This window comes from Primulina eburnea, chromosome 1, assembly GCF_022965805.1.
Source record: "Primulina eburnea isolate SZY01 chromosome 1, ASM2296580v1, whole genome shotgun sequence".
In the NCBI taxonomy this organism is placed as follows: domain Eukaryota; kingdom Viridiplantae; phylum Streptophyta; class Magnoliopsida; order Lamiales; family Gesneriaceae; genus Primulina; species Primulina eburnea.
In genome coordinates, this window is record NC_133101.1 from 65,091,581 (window position 1) to 65,109,062 (window position 17,482).

General features: G+C 30.0%; 2 protein-coding genes across 2 annotated transcripts; one reads left to right on the forward strand and one right to left on the reverse strand.

Moving 5' to 3' along the window:
• The first annotated feature begins 730 nt into the window (after positions 1-730).
• LOC140842473 (transcription factor TGA4-like) lies at positions 731-10,854 on the forward strand. The gene is made up of 8 exons (XM_073210427.1): positions 731-954; positions 1,029-1,103; positions 1,212-1,271; positions 1,384-1,457; positions 1,520-1,581; positions 9,518-9,789; positions 10,175-10,405; positions 10,536-10,854. The coding sequence occupies exons 1-8, from the start codon at positions 784-786 to the stop codon at positions 10,686-10,688; spliced, it is 1,098 nt and encodes a 365-aa protein (XP_073066528.1). The 5' UTR covers positions 731-783; the 3' UTR covers positions 10,689-10,854.
• Positions 10,855-13,977: 3,123 nt separating this feature from the next.
• On the reverse strand, positions 13,978-17,179 carry LOC140842483 (uncharacterized). The gene is made up of 6 exons (XM_073210438.1): positions 16,882-17,179; positions 16,421-16,553; positions 16,174-16,277; positions 15,483-15,654; positions 15,250-15,390; positions 13,978-15,182 (listed from the first exon to the last, which is right to left on the reverse strand). The coding sequence occupies exons 1-6, from the start codon at positions 16,929-16,931 to the stop codon at positions 14,211-14,213; spliced, it is 1,572 nt and encodes a 523-aa protein (XP_073066539.1). The 5' UTR covers positions 16,932-17,179; the 3' UTR covers positions 13,978-14,210.
• Between the last annotated feature and the right edge of the window lie 303 nt (positions 17,180-17,482).

Consider the following 17,482-nt stretch of genomic DNA (forward strand, 5'->3'; position numbering starts at 1 on the left):
TAAAGTTTTTATTTTTTATTTTATTTTTCCTGATGACATATAGTGGCTTGTCAACTTGTTGTGATAATATATATATTCTTTATTAAGATTCATGTGCAACGTACGTTAGTGTACATTTGCGTACCTTTTTTTTTATGCAGTTAATGGCTACATATATAATATATTTTACTAATTATCTCAATATTATTAAACTAATTTGTTGTCTCAATTTAACATAGAAGACTGATCACTATTTCTGGTTAAGTAGGAGACATACATGCATGTATATGCCTCGAATTCGTTTCATTATCCAGTTAAGCAGCGGATGCATATAAATTTTTTTAACGTTTTGAATTCCGATTTTGAACGTAATATATATATATATATATATGCGTAGTTTGTGGGATTAATAAAGGAAAAGAAAAGAATTTGACTGTAGCTTAGGGAAAGAGTCGCTTTCTTTACCATTCATCTTTTTTTGATCATTTGGGCATATTAGTACCTTTCATTTATAAATTGATAGTTGAGCTCGAGATATCATACTTCAATTATTTGTCTTACTTTCTCCTAATTTTGGAGATCGAGAAACAAGCTGGTGTGAAGTATAATACCCCCATCAAAATTTTCTTGTTTTTGATCATTAGCTAATTTTCTTACAAACTTCAAAAACAGATATCAAGTTCTGATCTTGATCTTGATCTGATCTTGATCTTGATCTCGAGTCGGCATATATATTCTAGCTAAAAAGGATTCCGTTTTCAAATAATTTTTCGATCGTCCCTTGTTCAGTTTCAGATCATTAACATGACTTCTCATTCGACTCAATTCGCCCCGTTAAGTAGGATCGGCATATATGAATTACCTCTCCACCAACTTAGTATGTGGGATGACCCTACTTTTGAAAGTAGTCTCTGCAGTCCTGGAACTGGTGTTTGTGCAACAATCATTGATGCCGAACACAAAATCGATGACAAGGTACGTACGTATGTGAGATTTCAGATATAGGGTTATTTTAGATACTGATGTTTGATTTGATTTTGTGATTTCAGTCTGATCAATATGCTTCTGATAAATCACGAGGGCATTCTGAAGATAATCAGGTGTCTAACGGCATCTCAGAAAAGGTGAGGACCTAATCCACTAAGAAAAATGGTTAATTTCGACGTATAATTATTGAGTTAACAAAGGTGACGAAAAGGAACAAATTGACTTGAAAGGCTAACTAATGGCAGATACGAAGAAGATTGGCTCAAAATCGTGAGGCTGCCAAGAAAAGCCGATTACGCAAGAAGGTTTGTGGCCGTGGACCATATGTTGTTGAACTTTCCGTTACAGTTTTTGAATGAAGAATTCGGTTTGAATATATTTCTTGGTCCTAATTATGTTTGCTACTAATCCGGCCAGGCTTATGTTCAGCAACTCGAAACAAGCCGTTTGAAGCTAGCACAGCTTGAGGGAGAACTTGGGCGAGCCAGGCATGCTTGCATCATATAAATGATCTCCGGCCAGTCTCAAATTTCAATCGGCACTCGTATATGTTTCAGGGTTTGCTTAACGCTGGTGCTGCCACTAATATGGCATTTTGTGGAACTGTCAATTCAGGTATCAAATTGGTTTCTTTATGATAATAATTGAAGATGTGGTGGAATATGTGCGTGGCTGAGATAGTCGCCTCCTGTGATTAATTTTAAATAAAAAATGAGGGGACCTCCTCCTCTGTTTATTTTGCTCATAAACATATATATTCTACAATAAACCACTTTTACCTCCCTAAAACAAAGCCATTTCACATATTGAGGCTCCCAACCAATTAGATTTGGGAGTTGTCTTGCTAAGACTATGCATGGACGTACGTTAAAGGGTAAAGTAGTAAGCTCACAATTCAAACTCATATATTTATATGTATGTTAGAAAGTAAAATCAAGTTAATAATTATATTGATTGAATTAAGTAGACTATTAATGATCATATTAAATTAATATAGAAAATTATTTAAAGAGCCTCATAAACATAACAAATTGTAAATAAATTAAAGGGTAAAGTAGTAAGCTCACAATTCAATAGAATTATTAATAGAGTACTTAGTTAAGATATTTATTATTGTAATTTTACTTTTAAATTTAAATTTAATTACTTTAATTATACATTGACATCAAATTCATAAAAAATTACTATAATAATGTTATAAATTAAAAATTTGTTAATATTCCGAATATTAAGGTAATAATGGGAAGACGAATGTAGATGAATGATTTGAATAAAATTAAATTATTAATAAAATTAAGATCATATAAAACATCTTTTTCTTATTTAAAATAGATATATGATTGAGAGAAAAAGTTTGTATGTAAGTTATTTCAATACAAATACAAATATTTAAGTATTTAATCAATTTCGATATATGATGCTAAAAAAATATCTTTAAATAATATGTTATCTATTAATAATATCTATTAAATATATGACATTCAATTGTGAGTTCATTATTTTACCAATTTTTTGTTTTACAATATTCGTCATATTCACGATGTTATTTAAGTCATTTTTATATTAGTTTAAAATTATCATTAATTGTGTACTTAACTCAATCAAAATAATTATTATTTTAATTTAATTTAATTTTAATTTCTTAAATTGATACATTGCAGTCAAATTTATGAAAATCTCTACCATGTTAATGATAGATAATAATAGGAAGACGAAGGAATATGAGACGGATTGAATAAAAATAAATTATTAATAAATATTCTTTCTCCCATTTAGAATAGAGATATTTTCAGACTCTTTATGTGCCAATTGAGATGCGTGATTGAGAGAAATGTTTGTATGTAACTGATTTCAAACACTGTTTTAAGCCATTTGGTCAATTTTTTATATATGCTGCTAAATAAATATTACTAAATAATATGATTCATTTGATCATTTAGTGTTCTTACAATGAGATGAGTTTTTTACCCTAGAGTTAACATGTTTTATTGTTATATGTCATTTGTGTTGATTATGTTGTATGAATGTCATATAAAATATCAATATTTCTAAGAAAATAAAATCGTTTTAAAAAAAAAAATTCTTCATCCAGAAAAAGAAACGCATGAAAAACAAAGTACACACAATTCTCATTCTATTTATAATAGTATGAGAATAATTCTAAAGTTTTGTGGACACAATAGATTAATTTTGTGAATTTTTAGTAAATTGAGGCATATATTATCCCCATGATATGATGGACGCAATCATTGTTCCAAAGCTTCTAAAAAAATAACTAACGAGATGACTTTCCTGAATTGCGTCAAATTAAATGAGGAAACAGTTCTAATATAGTAATTTGAGTAGATATATTAACCTAATAGCTATATATAAACAGTTCTAATTTATTAACCTTATAGCTATATGTTAATAATATTTATATTAAATATATAAAATTGATATTACAAATATCACGATGTTTGAAGAAATTATAACATCATTCATTGATTATATTGTTGAAGGATCTATAGGTTATACATACTTTTAATCACAAGTGAAAATCTATCACGACAAAAAGAATTTTTTCTTAGGAGTTACAGTTGATGATTGTTATAAACTGAAAATTCATTCAAAAAATAAATAAATAAATAGTCGAAATATAAGATTACCGGATAAAAATAATGTAGAAAACTGAAAAAATTTCATGATAGAGAAACAAACTACAAATATGTCAAATCTCCGATGAGGATTCTAAATAACATAATAAGTGTTAAAGATGATCATGGACTTGTTGAGTATACTAAAATAATTATACGCATATTATAAAATTACGACAATAGTTGTTGACTTGTCAAAATCAACCAAGAAGCATATTGAAAATATGTCATGTAGATAAGATAATTTTTCTGATTCATATACCGTCTATGATCATAATTTTTATTTTTTGTAGTTTGATTTGTTTCAATTGATAAATACTACTATCCTTATTTTAATTCACTAGAAAAATGCACGTGCGTTGCACGTAAAAACCTAAACTACTGAAAATATATGTACGGAATTTTGATAATATTTATTTGAATTAAAATATGGCTAATAATATTTCTCAACTGAAACAAACCAAGCCATATAAAATTAAAAAATTATGACCATAGACGGTATATGAATCGGAGAAATTATCTTATCCACTCGACACACTTTCCAATATACTTCTTGGTTGATTTTGACAACTCAACAACTATTTGTCGTAGTTTATTATAATATGCATATAACTATTTTGGTATGCTCAGCAAGTATCTGATCGTCTTTAATATTTTGGTATGCATATAACTTATTTTTCCGAATATTTTTTTGTTGTTAAATAATTTTTCAGTTTTTGAAAATCATCAACTATAACTCCTAAGAAAAAATGCTTTTACTCGTGATAAGTTTTCACTTGTGACTAAAAGTATGTATAACATATATATTTTTCCACAACATAACCAATGAATAGTGTTGCACATTCTTCAAATATTGTGATATTTGTGATATCATTTATATATATTTAATATCGATATTACAACATATAGCTATAAGGTTAACAAATTTTTAACAACTATTTCTCAATGTGAGAAAAATACTTGAAATCTCTTCAAATGGCTATATCCTAGAATTGTGTTCTCACTTAATTTGACGCAATTCAAGAAAGTCATCTTGATCGTCATTTTTTGGAAGCTTTGAAATAATGATTGCGTGCATCATGTCATGAGGATGATATAGTTTCAATATCATTTGTTGCGTTTAGAACATAATATTATATTATTCATTGAAACAAAACAAATTTTCTTATATCGAGTTTATATTTTGTTTTATAATATTTTATATCTTGTGGAACGATATACAAAATTAATTATTGTATTTTAAAAATATTGAGAAGAGATACGAATAATGTAATTAAGATATGCATATGAGATATCATTCAAATATATGTCAAAGTATTTGTCTTATTCAATATCTCATCTAATAATATAACCACTTAGATTTCATGAGCATTTTATGATAGTCAAAATTAATTTGATGAAATATTGTAGAATTTTATTTGAATTTCAATATTTGGCTAAGTGGATTTATTTGACGAGGAGTTTTCTATGCTACCATCATATATGTTATGAATTAGCTGGTTAGACACTTTGACTAAAAAAGAGACAAAAACAATCTCGTAGTCACCTAGAAATATATAGATAATATTGGAGGAAATAAAGTGAAACTGGGTTAATGTCTCAATAAAATGCACAGAATTGATCTATTATATTGTGTCAATAAAGTTTTAGAATTTTTCTCATACCATTATAAATAGAATGAGAATTATGCACAATTTGTTTTTCATGTATTTCTTTTTCTGAATGAAGGATTTTTTTCTTTTTGAAAAACTATTTTATTGAAAAATATTAACATTTTATATGACATACATATGTCGCACAACCATGAAGTAGCAACTAATCATTACATAACACTTAACGTACACGTACAATTCTTAAATTTCTTCTTCATTGTGCTTCGTTGAAATTTAAATCTGAATCATTCTTGATCTTAACATTTTGCTTTAAATATGATTTAATATATATGTATATGTTTCATGTTACTTAGTTGGACCTAATTTCAAAAATCTATAAAAAAAAAATGTGCTTGAATTATATCATACAGAAATTAGGACATAATATGTAGGACCGAGCGCTTGCCGTTTTACCAAAACTATAGCTAGTAGTATTGGTGCAAACCAAATCTTTTAAACCTCACATCTGCTCAAACACCACGGTTCGGCCGCTTTACCAAGCAGGGACAATTATTGCACCCAACAATCTTCCTCCCAAGAATTGAACTCCTTGCAATTAATGAGAATCGAACCCGTGATCTTGGCTCTGATACCAATTGTAGGACTGAGCGCTTGTCGCTTTACCAAAAGCTATAGCTAGTAGTAATGGTGCAACTCAAATCTTTTAAACCACATAGTAGCTCAAGCACCATGGTTCGACCACTATGGTGCAACATGTCTCTTTTTTTTCATCCACTATGTTTGTCTTAACTTTTTTGTTCGAAATTTGACGCATTTCGTAGACTATATGTATGAAAAACCAAGAAATTATATAATTCACATAAATCATTTATTATTCTCTTCATACAACAGAAGATCCGGCATATGTGGCTTTGATTGGTATACTCTCATACTTATTTTTATATAAACTAACCAATTGCCGCCAACAATACTAACCAAAACGTATAAAAAAATCATAACGCAAAGAACCTCGATAAGAAAAAAAAATGATACCTCAAAGTTTAAAAATAATTTATTTAGTACAATAACAAAGAAATTGAAGTATATACGAGCAATAAAAAGCATAAATCACTCTCCAATTAAATATTAACTCATATTATTCACAATTTGTATAAATTTTCCAATATTTTTTTCAAATAAAGAGAAGACGCCTTATTAATGTCATCGTTTTATAGATAGTCATTCCACTTCTTGAAAAAAAACACAAATGAAAAATGGTGACTTGAAATCATAATAAAACCATTTAGAAAAGCAGCCGTAAAAATATAATACAAAGTCACACAATTTTTCTTAAACCATAGAAAATTATTATACTATTGACAAAATATATCTAGCAACAACAAAACATGCGTTAACTTTTGATATAATTAAAATTTAGAATAATGCATAATCATTGAATTAGAACAAAATCGCATTCCAAAAATCTATTGGATATTATATATTTCAATAATTTATCCATATTTGTCGTTCATCAGAGGACTCTTAGACCGACCAAATTTTGTAGTTCACCTATTATTTTAATAATAAATAATATTACAAAAATAATATAAGCAAGAACATAAAAACTCAAATTAAAAAGCCTTCTATCAATCTAAGTAAAAAAAATTGATTAGAGAATATAACAATATCGTAAAAAAATTAAATATTGATTTATAGACAGAAATTTGGAAATATATTTGCCCCAATAAATAAAAAATATTATCTCTTGATATTCTGATAAATAAGGTAAAAACGAAGAAATATTTTAATTTTTTTAGTATTTTGTAAGTCACTTCAAACTAAGTAATCTAAGCAAACAGAAAACATGCATTATGTGTTTAAAAATTAAAAAATATCTCAACAATAAAAAATTGAAAAATAAACATTTTTGTTGGATATTTGATTTTGTTTCTCATTTCTTTGTGCAAACAAACAAATCACATAAACAATTCAAACACAATTACATGATCAATACAAATGACATATAACAATCAAACATGTAACGATAGGGTAAAAAAACTCCTCTCATTGCAAGAACACAAAATAATCAAATGGAGCATATTATTTAGTAATATTTATTTAGCAGCATTTATAAAAAAATTGACTAAATAACTTAAAAACAGTGTTTGAAATCACTTACAGACAAACATTTCTCTCAATCACATATCTCTATTGACACATGAGTCTGAAAATATTTTTATTTTAAACGACAGAAAGAAATTTGGTATGACATTAATATTTATTAATAATTTATTTTTATTCAGTCCGACTCATCTCCCTTTGTCTTCCTATTATTATTTGACGACAATATATAAAATTAACTAATAAAAATTAAATTTAAAATTAAATTAAAATAATAATTAGTTTGATTGAGTTAAATACACTATTAATGATCTTATTAAACTAAGATAAAAAATGACTTAAATAACACCATTAACATGACAAATTGTAAAACAAAAAAATAATATAATAGTAAGCTCACAAATGAAAGTCATAATAATTTAATAGATTAATTAATAGATAATATATTATTTAGTAATATGTATTTAGCATCATATATTGAAAATTGATTAAATAACTTAAATGTTTGCAATGAAATCACTTACATACAAACATTTTCTCTCAATCACATATTTTTGTTGATATATAAGTAATCTATATATATCTACCTTCTAAATAGGAAAAAAATGTTTTATATTACGTTAATATTTATTAATAATTTAATTTTATTCAATCACATTCATCTCTATTTGTTTTCCCATTATTACCTTGATGTTCGTAATATTAACAATTTATTTAAATTTATAACATTATTATAGTGATTTTCTGTGAATTTGATGTCAATGTAAATATTAAAGTAAATAATTTTAAATTTAAAATAAAAATATATTAATGATTATTATTAAATTAATAGATGAAAAAAACAAAAATAAATAAATATGTATTTATGATAGTTCTTTTATGTTTGATGTCAATGTAAATATTAAAGTAATTAATTTTAAATTTAAAAATAAAAATATATTAATGATTATTATTAAATGAATAGATGAAAAACTAACAAAAAAATAAACATGTATTTATGATAATGATTTTCTGTGAATTTGATGTCAATGTAAATATTAAAGTAATTAATTTTAAATTTAAAAATAAAAATGTATTAATGAAATGATTATTATTAAAAGAATATATGAGAAAAAAACATTTATTAATGATTATTATTAAATGAAGGTAAGAATATTTATGTAAATTATTATTATTATTAAATGAAAATAAGGATATTTATGTAAATTCACAATTCACATTCATATATATAGATTTTTATATAGATATAGATATAGATTAAATCTCGACATATAAATTTATAATTTCTTATTTTATGTTTTGTTAAATATAATTTTTTTGTATTATTTATAAAAACTAAGATTATGAAAAATATAAGTAATACATAAATTGTAAAAATAAGTTCGAAACCTATAAATTTTTGTGTATTTTTTGTAAAAAACTAAGATTATGAAAAATATAATTAATACATACATTTTAAAAATAAGTTCGAAACCTCTATTAGCATAATTTTTTGTATCATTTATTTTAATAAAAGAATGTATAACACTATTACTATTATTTATAAGGTATTTTCACAAAACCAATTCATTTTATAAATAATATTATTACATATTGATTAGAATCATTAGTTGTCGAACAAATATTTTGATATTATTTGTAGTCATGCCATGAAAGTGAGTGAAAGAGTAATAAATAATAATTAATCAATGGACTAATAATAATTAACTAATTACATAAAAGGAAGACAAATTCGTATATTTATATTAATAAAAGAATGTTAACACTATTACTATTATTTGTAAGGTATTTTCACAAAACCAATTCATTTTATAAATAATATTATTACATATTGATTAGAATCATTAGTTGTTGAACAAATATTTTGATATTATTTGTAGTCATGCCATGAAAGTGAGTGAAAGAGTAATAAATAATAATTAGTCAATGGATTAATAATAATTGATTAATAATAATTAACTAATTACATAAAAAGAAGACAAAATGTCATTAGAGTATAATTTTAATGAGGATAATAGAGGAAATTCACAATTCAATTGATATATTTATATAGATATAGATTTAAATATTATCAAAATTTCATTCATATTTTTTCAGTAGTTTAGTTGTTCACGTGCAACGCACGTGCACTTTTCTAGTATATATATATATATCACTGCATGCGATGAGAGGGATATCAATGTTTCAGTGATGCATTTGTAGGAGTTGGTGCATTTGAGATGGAATACGGGCGCTGGATTGACGAGCAAGACCGAAAAATCTCGGAACTGAGAAATCTTCTGCAGACACCGATAGCTGATGTAGAGCTCCAAATTCTAGTAGAAAATGTTCTTAATCATTACTGCAATCTCTTTCGCATGAAAAGAGCTGCTGCCAGGGCCGATGCATTCTACTTGGTTTCCGGTATGTGGAGAACATCCGTCGAACGATTTTTCCTCTGGATAGGAGGCTTCAAACCATCGGAACTCATTAACGTAAATTTTTCTTCCATAGCTACTTACCAAATCATTCTTTACTTTTGGATATATATAAAAAAACTAATCCATTTTGAGCTATAGTTAATTAGTCTATAAGACGGATGTATATCATTCATAAAGTGTATATATTGTTCTTGTAAGCATAAAACATGGTCGTGTCCCAAATTTGGCGTCGATAAGATGAAATTTACTTATAATACCACGCAAGTCTCATCTGAGGGCATGTTAATTAGTTATTTTTATACACTCAATGATTTGCTTTAGTTGGTAGTTTTTCTCCTATATTTTTGGCCAATTATAACCAAAATCGATTACAAAAATAACTATATATATATATGGTGGAAGTAAGAACTAATATATCGTCAATAAAATCTGGTAACAGGTTGTATTTCCTCATCTAGAGCCTTTGGACGATCTGCAAAGAGTGAACGTGACAAACTTGAGAGACTCTTGCTCGCAAGCTGAGGAGGCTCTCACACAAGGAATGGACAAGCTTCGTCAAACTCTGTCGCAAAGCATCACCTTTCTCGCCGTGGCACCCGGCAGCTACATGAGCAACCAAATGGGGTCGGCTCTTGAAAAGTTGGAATCACTCGAAACATTCATACATCAAGTACTACTACTTCCACCGAATCCATATCAAAATTCAACTATTAGTACTACAGTAACTATACATACGACTCAAATCTTCGTACAGTAGCTTAATTAGCCGAATCTTGATGATGCTTTATCTGATGCGGCAGGCGGACCATCTTCGGGAGCAAAGTTTACAACAGATGTCACGAATCTTGACGACACGACAAGCAGCAAAAGGGTTGGTTGCTTTCGCGGAGCATTTTCAAGGTCTGCGTGCTTTAAGCTCCTTATGGTCTGCTCGTCCTCAGAGATCTGTGTGATATTTTAAAGGATGTTCCCGAACAAAATTCGGTACCAGTTCATCCTGGTAAGGATGAATAAGCTCAATGTTATATATATACTCTGACTTAATTAGTAACCATAATTGTCCTTAATTAGACTTTATGGAACTATATGTTAGCTAATTGAACTATGAATACTATGGCTGCGTTATGAGTTTGCAAATAAGCCATGTATAAATCAAATAGCTTTAGCTTAACGTTACAATTAAATCTCTACTTCCAAAATATTTGGTTGTTTCATTATTGCAAATAGTGATGCCGCATGGAACTTGCATCTGTGGTCAGGATATTTTAACTCTTTTATAATGTGCCTAAGAGTTTTGTAACATGGCCATGCACCCCAACTCCAGATAGACTCGAGACCATGAATTTTGATAATCTCCACTTTTTATTTTCTTGTCTTTGCTTTATATTCTTCATACACCAAGGATAAAAAAAACTGTTTTTTTTTTAGATTTTCCGGGTGAAATACGTTTCATTCCCTGTACAAAGCATAATTAATATTATTTTTCCAAAAAAATTAAAACAGTTAAAACAAATATAGGTTAAAAATTACAGAGGGTTTTAACTGTTTTATTTTCCTTCCATAAATTCGTCCATATATAATATATTGAATTATTGATACTCCAGCTTCTTCTTTTTTAATTATTCTTGAGAATAATATCATGATTTTACCGAAGAAAGGCTGGAAAAGTTAAAGGAACATAGCCAACATACAATGATTGCAAATTAAAACATACTTAATTAAACAAACAAAGTTACTAGATTCTGCTAATTAACATGACGCAAAATGCCCAACACATACATAAAGAAGTAGAAAACCAAAATTTGAGCGCATCCACTATTTACATCTCCATGAAGAACAAGCTTTAAATTAAAAGAAACCCCCATAATCTATCATACTACATATTAATTAATTCTAAATTAATTGGAAGGGACATGGTAGTATTTTCCTTTGCACATGCAGCGGTAGACGATGGGGCATGACTCGACGGAGCACTTCTTGAAGCTCACCATCACCCTTTGGCACGGTGTGCATGGCCCGCATGCATGTGAGCAATCCGGTAGGCTCGATCCCGTCGGATACAGCTCCATACCTATCTCACCGGCCTCCTGCAATGACACCACCAGACTCGGGATAGGGGGATGAAGCCCGAATGAAAAAAACCTTAAAATTATATTTTCGAATTTTTTTAGGATGTCGATGATGGCGTTATTTTTAATGCAAAGTTTATACGCCCAGAAATCTTGTTGAAATTATTACAATTAATAAATCTTTTGTAGACAAAAGTTGCAAGCGTAATTCACATAATATTGCCCAAAGTCTAGTAGGAATATACCTTAGTGTGCACACGGCTTTGGTCGTCCTGATAGGTATCTATGCCATGGTGGCTAACTGGTCTCCAACAATAATCAATGAACAATTTATTAGAATATGAGAAAATAACCCACGACTCAAATATTGATAATAAATCTAAGCTACATCGCCCTAAAATGACTGTGAAGAGAATTTAAAATTTATTAATTTTTTAGCGACATGATTTATTATATATATATAATATAATGTCCATACCCACACTTTTGCTAAATCAATGATTTATAGCGAAGGAGCAATGAAATCAACATCACAACAAAAGGAAATTAATTAAAATAAGAAGAAACGATATGTAAATCAATTCGATCTTACAATGATAAGGTTTTAGGCTTCCACATGTAGCAAAAATGAAGGAGAGAAGTGAAAATGTTAGGAATATTGAGTGCAAGAAACTAGGCAATTTGTCCATTTTGATTGGTGTAAGCTAGAAAAGATATATCACAAAAAAAAAGAAGATAATTTCCGGTAATAGGCTATAAAAACTAGCTAAGTGAGATGAGAAAATATTATAATGGGATGGGTATTGGGAAACTGAAGATGGGTATTTTCAAGAATATATACACGGGATAAGCAAAATTTAATGAACGTAAAAAGTACACCTGTTGCAATTCACATGAAACTCGGCTCAATTTAATTTTGAGGAGAGTCACGAGCTTTGTAGAGTCCACAAGAATGTATATATACACACATATATGTATATACGTCTTATCGTCATCTTATGTTATTGGATGGATGAATTCGAAAATCAATGGATTTTGTTTATAGTTTTATTGTTAACAACGAAACAATTGATGAAATCTTAAATTCATAATTTACTTATTTGCACATTAGTTACACAAAATATAATGAGTTTTAAATGTTTATATTATTGAGTGAACTTGAAATACATCTTCATTAACATGAAATACTATATAAACATGAAAGTTGTGGATTTAAAGTAGCTTATCTAAATCTAAAAAAATACATTTGAAATCTATAAATTTGAAATCCATCGATCTAAATACAACCTAAAATAATTCAAAGTCGGTTATTTACTATATCCACAATTATATTAAGGTAACACATATACACTAACACTTGCACGTTTAAGACCTCTGCTAATGCTGAGTGAAAAAGAATCATGTTAAATATTTCAAGTGTCGGACAAAATTCATGAGTGACATGCAAATATCTATTTACCACTGAATAACAGAAAAAAAATAATTTAAAAAATCAGATAATAAAAGAAATAAATGTTGAATATGAGAAGATGATTGAAGCAACCGTGTCAGTGGAGGCATAGAAATAGAATAGAATAGAATAGATAATAAATTAAAGATCATGTTTACTTTGACAGAGATCACGTTCACAGCAGGCAATTAAGACAGATAACATTCAATGAATTTCCATACATGCAAAATGCTGCTGGAGTCACCACGTGAATTCTCTCATTTCCCTTCTCACATTAAATGTTACAACATTTAACATTTTTGGAAATTTCTAGAGAATTAGCGTTAACAAATCAAGTCAAGAAACATCAATGTTTAAAATCCCCAGACTTTCTAGCTGTATTTAATTTGGCTCAGAAAAAGAAAGGTACGATACCTAACCTTCCTTTGCGGAAAGATTAATTTCGTAATCTTTTTGAAGAAAAAAGACTTGTACTTTTTCTTGTGTCCCTTCAACCATGAACATCACATGTCATGCAGAGGAACCTGAAATAAAAAAAAAAATTTAAAATTTGGAGTTATTATCTCCAGTAAAGCACTCAATATCACAAATTAAAAATCAAATGAATTAACAAAACTAGTGTACCTTCGTGGACGTAGAATTTTACAAATATTAATTAGTCTCAGCGATATAGTTTGCTGCCTAAAAATTATGTTATTCCGCAAGTGTGAGTATAAATAGATGTAGACGCATAAACAAAGCGTATTCATTTAGACAGCCACAAGCCCACTTCTTTACTAAAAATCCATATAGCACAACACAAAACTCAATCACTTTACAACAGGCAATTTAAATGCATAATACATCATGTATATAGATAAACCATCTCAGTAACCCTCAGTGCTCTGGGAAAAATAATATTCACGGAATTAAAAACGTGACAGCAGAAACTGCAACAGAAAAGTAGATGTCGCTGTTCATTTGGATTCCTTAAATGATTCTGCACCGGTGCTGAGATTTGAAGCTTGAGATATGAATAAGTTTGGATATGAGAAATATGGATCGTCGTCCATCGAAGGCAATCGCTGAGGTTGGTGATCGCCAGTTTCATGATTGAGAACAGGGCAGCCGCTTGATGAGGAATCATCTTTGGAAACATCAGATGAACGATGGGCTATCGGCTGATGGGTTGAGGGATAGTTTTCAGAGCCGTTATTTTGGCTCGGAGAAGAAAAGGGACTGTCAGAAGACCCAATTGACTTTTGTTTATCAAAATAAACATTTTCAAACACGTTTGACTTGGATTTGTTGAGATGAAAAGTGTTATCAACAGTAGAAACAGAGCCATCTTCACTGTTCTTCTTGGCAAGACCACTGATTCGAAGCTGGGCAATGCTAGCTGCTGACCGAGCTGCTGCAGCTGCACGCTCAGCTGATTCAGCTGCTGCTTGAGCAGCAGCCAATACATCCTGTAAATACAAATCATCACCCTTGGAATTTGTGGTGGTAGGAGGCAAATTAGATACCCTGACAGAAAATGATGATGGCTGTAAAGGAGGAAATAAAACTGGCTGAAACTGTTTATTTTCCACTGAACCAGCAGAAATATTTGGTGATTGCCCTTCTTTTACAACTGGTTTTTCTTGCACCTCATCTTCTGGTCTCGACTGTGGTTGACTATCATTATTATCAGAAGGTTTTGTTTCTTCTTGATCATCAATTTCATATAGACCAGAGGCAGGAAAAGGAAGCATCTCTGGTGCCGAGGCAGTGCCTTTGTTTGTCTGTAATGGCTGTGTTGGAACTTCTGGAAAATCTATGATGCCAAATCCCTCATCAGAATCTGAATGTTCAGAGATGGCACTTTCTGAAGTAGTATGGGTCGTCGCATCATCCTTCTCTTTCGGAAAGGGTAATTTAGAACCACTGACAAAGCGTGTCGGTCCATTCTAAAAAAGGCCAAAACATCAGATAACGACAACAAAAAGTGGAATCAATAAACAAGACCAATCTTACCAACAAGTCTTCATGTGGCTTCAATAATTCACGTTCAGACGCACTTGGGTCCCAATCAAGTTCGTGCTCTTCAGCAATTTCTTTTAGCAGCTTCAGTTTCACATCTGGAGCAGGTGCTCGAATAGATAACAGCTCCACCAGCTGTAACTTTGAAAAATGTTAAACCGACAAAAGGAGAGATGAGAGCTCTGCTGAACCTATATAACACACATCAATAGGACAATTTGTGTAACCTGCCGATTGACACCACACTCTGGCATAAGCTCAGTTGCAGCAGCCACAAATTCTTTACCATATTTACCAGCAAACAATATTTGCGCTTGTAACAACTCAGGAAGATCAGCGCACCTTGGTGCAGCAAAGCACACACTAGAAATCGCTTCCTTCAAGTCCAGTGGACACTCCCTGAACAGCCAATGCAAATAGGTTTAGGTACAAGACAAGTCAAACAACAAAAAACGTTCCACCAAATTGGACGACAAATAATGGCATAATGCGATATAATATTGGTGTTCCAGGAAAAGTGAAGCCTCTACCAGATGATGAAAGAAGAGTGGAACTCAAGCCCATCACTTTAGACTTCACTACCCCGTTTCAAACTAGTATCAACATGGAGTAAATTGAGATGCATGGTGAAATATTCAAGTTCAAAAAGGGTTTATGTTCCCTCATGTAATGGATGCAGGTAAAACATTAGGTACCGTCACGCCAAATGCAAGTGAACATGCCCATAGTAATTTGAGGTTCAACTAAATAAATGATGCAATGTTGCAATTATTATTGAAAGTGGGTGATTATCCTTGACCTTATGATAAATTCTCTTTCAATGGTTAAAAAAAGAGCAGTTTTTTATTCACATCAATGCTCAATAAACAAGGCCAGACACAAAAAATAATGATATAAATGGGACAAAAAAGTATGAACCTTTGGGCTTCAATAATTGGAAGACGAACAGAAATTAGCTCACAAAACAGCTCAACTATTTCTTGTGCAGCCATCATCTTTTCTTCTCTTATAATGTGCTCAACCTATACAGGAAAAAAAGACAATGGAAAACATTATCCAGCCAGTAATTGGCAGTCTACCAATTCGTCATCACTTGTTGCACAGAGTTGCACGAGCAACTGAACAGCACAAACGATCATCAGAGATAAAAAGTTTACATTAGTACCCGAATTCGAGCCGTAGCTTCTTGGCCAGTCTCAAGGAGCTTGGCAATTTCTCGGCGCATCTGCTTTAATTGCATCTCTCTTCGATTCCTCAGCAATTTTATTCGAGGGGTAGTAAGTTTCAGCAGAGTTTTACTGTCAATCAGAACATAAAAAGGGAAAACAACAATAAGAATCCAAATTCACACAAGCACTCATAACCGATCACTATATCCTGCTAAATTCAACAGAACCTCTAAAATCATATGACCATGGAAACTAGATTCAATTTAAACCTAACAAAGAAATAAGTGTTCCACGTCTCGCCAACATTATAGATTACAGGATCCGTGACCATAAATTTTCCACAATTCTCTCCACAATCTACAAACTGCACAGTATAAAAATCCTAACGAGAATAAAAACTCGATTCACCAATAAAACACAAAAATTATGGCTCAGATGAGTAGAAATGAGGAATTACCATTTGGAAGCATTAAAGCGTTTGCTGAAGAAGGAATCAAGCTTCGCCATGACAGAGCACCTCAATTCAGAGTCTAATTATGATCAACCCACAAAATATTTTGCTTTTCTGGGCAAAATAATTGTGAAGAGCGAAACTTTGATTTGTATCAGGAGATGGAAATTAATCAAAAACTATTATACACCCAAAGATTTCACCAGCTCAAATACAGGCGCGTGAGAAGCGCGCTGGTAGGCTTTCTTCGTACCGAAGGATCCTCGGGAGGTTTCCTAAGTTCAAAAATAATTTCCGGATAATAATAATAATAATACGGCTGTTTTTTTCCTCAATGAAATTATTATAAATACTATGTTAATCACATAAAAAATTATATTTGGATCATTAACTGTAATATAACATATTAAAACTTTGTAAATGATAGGAAGCAATATTAACAAATAAAAAATCATGGGTTGCTCTCAAAAGGTTAAAATTCAATCAACTTACTGTTTGAGCAATTGGGTTTTGAAGTTTGAACTTTAAATGTGATTTTTCTTGGTTATAAATTTGTACTTCCACACAAATTTTTTGTTTTTTTTGGAAAATATTATAATAGGAAATA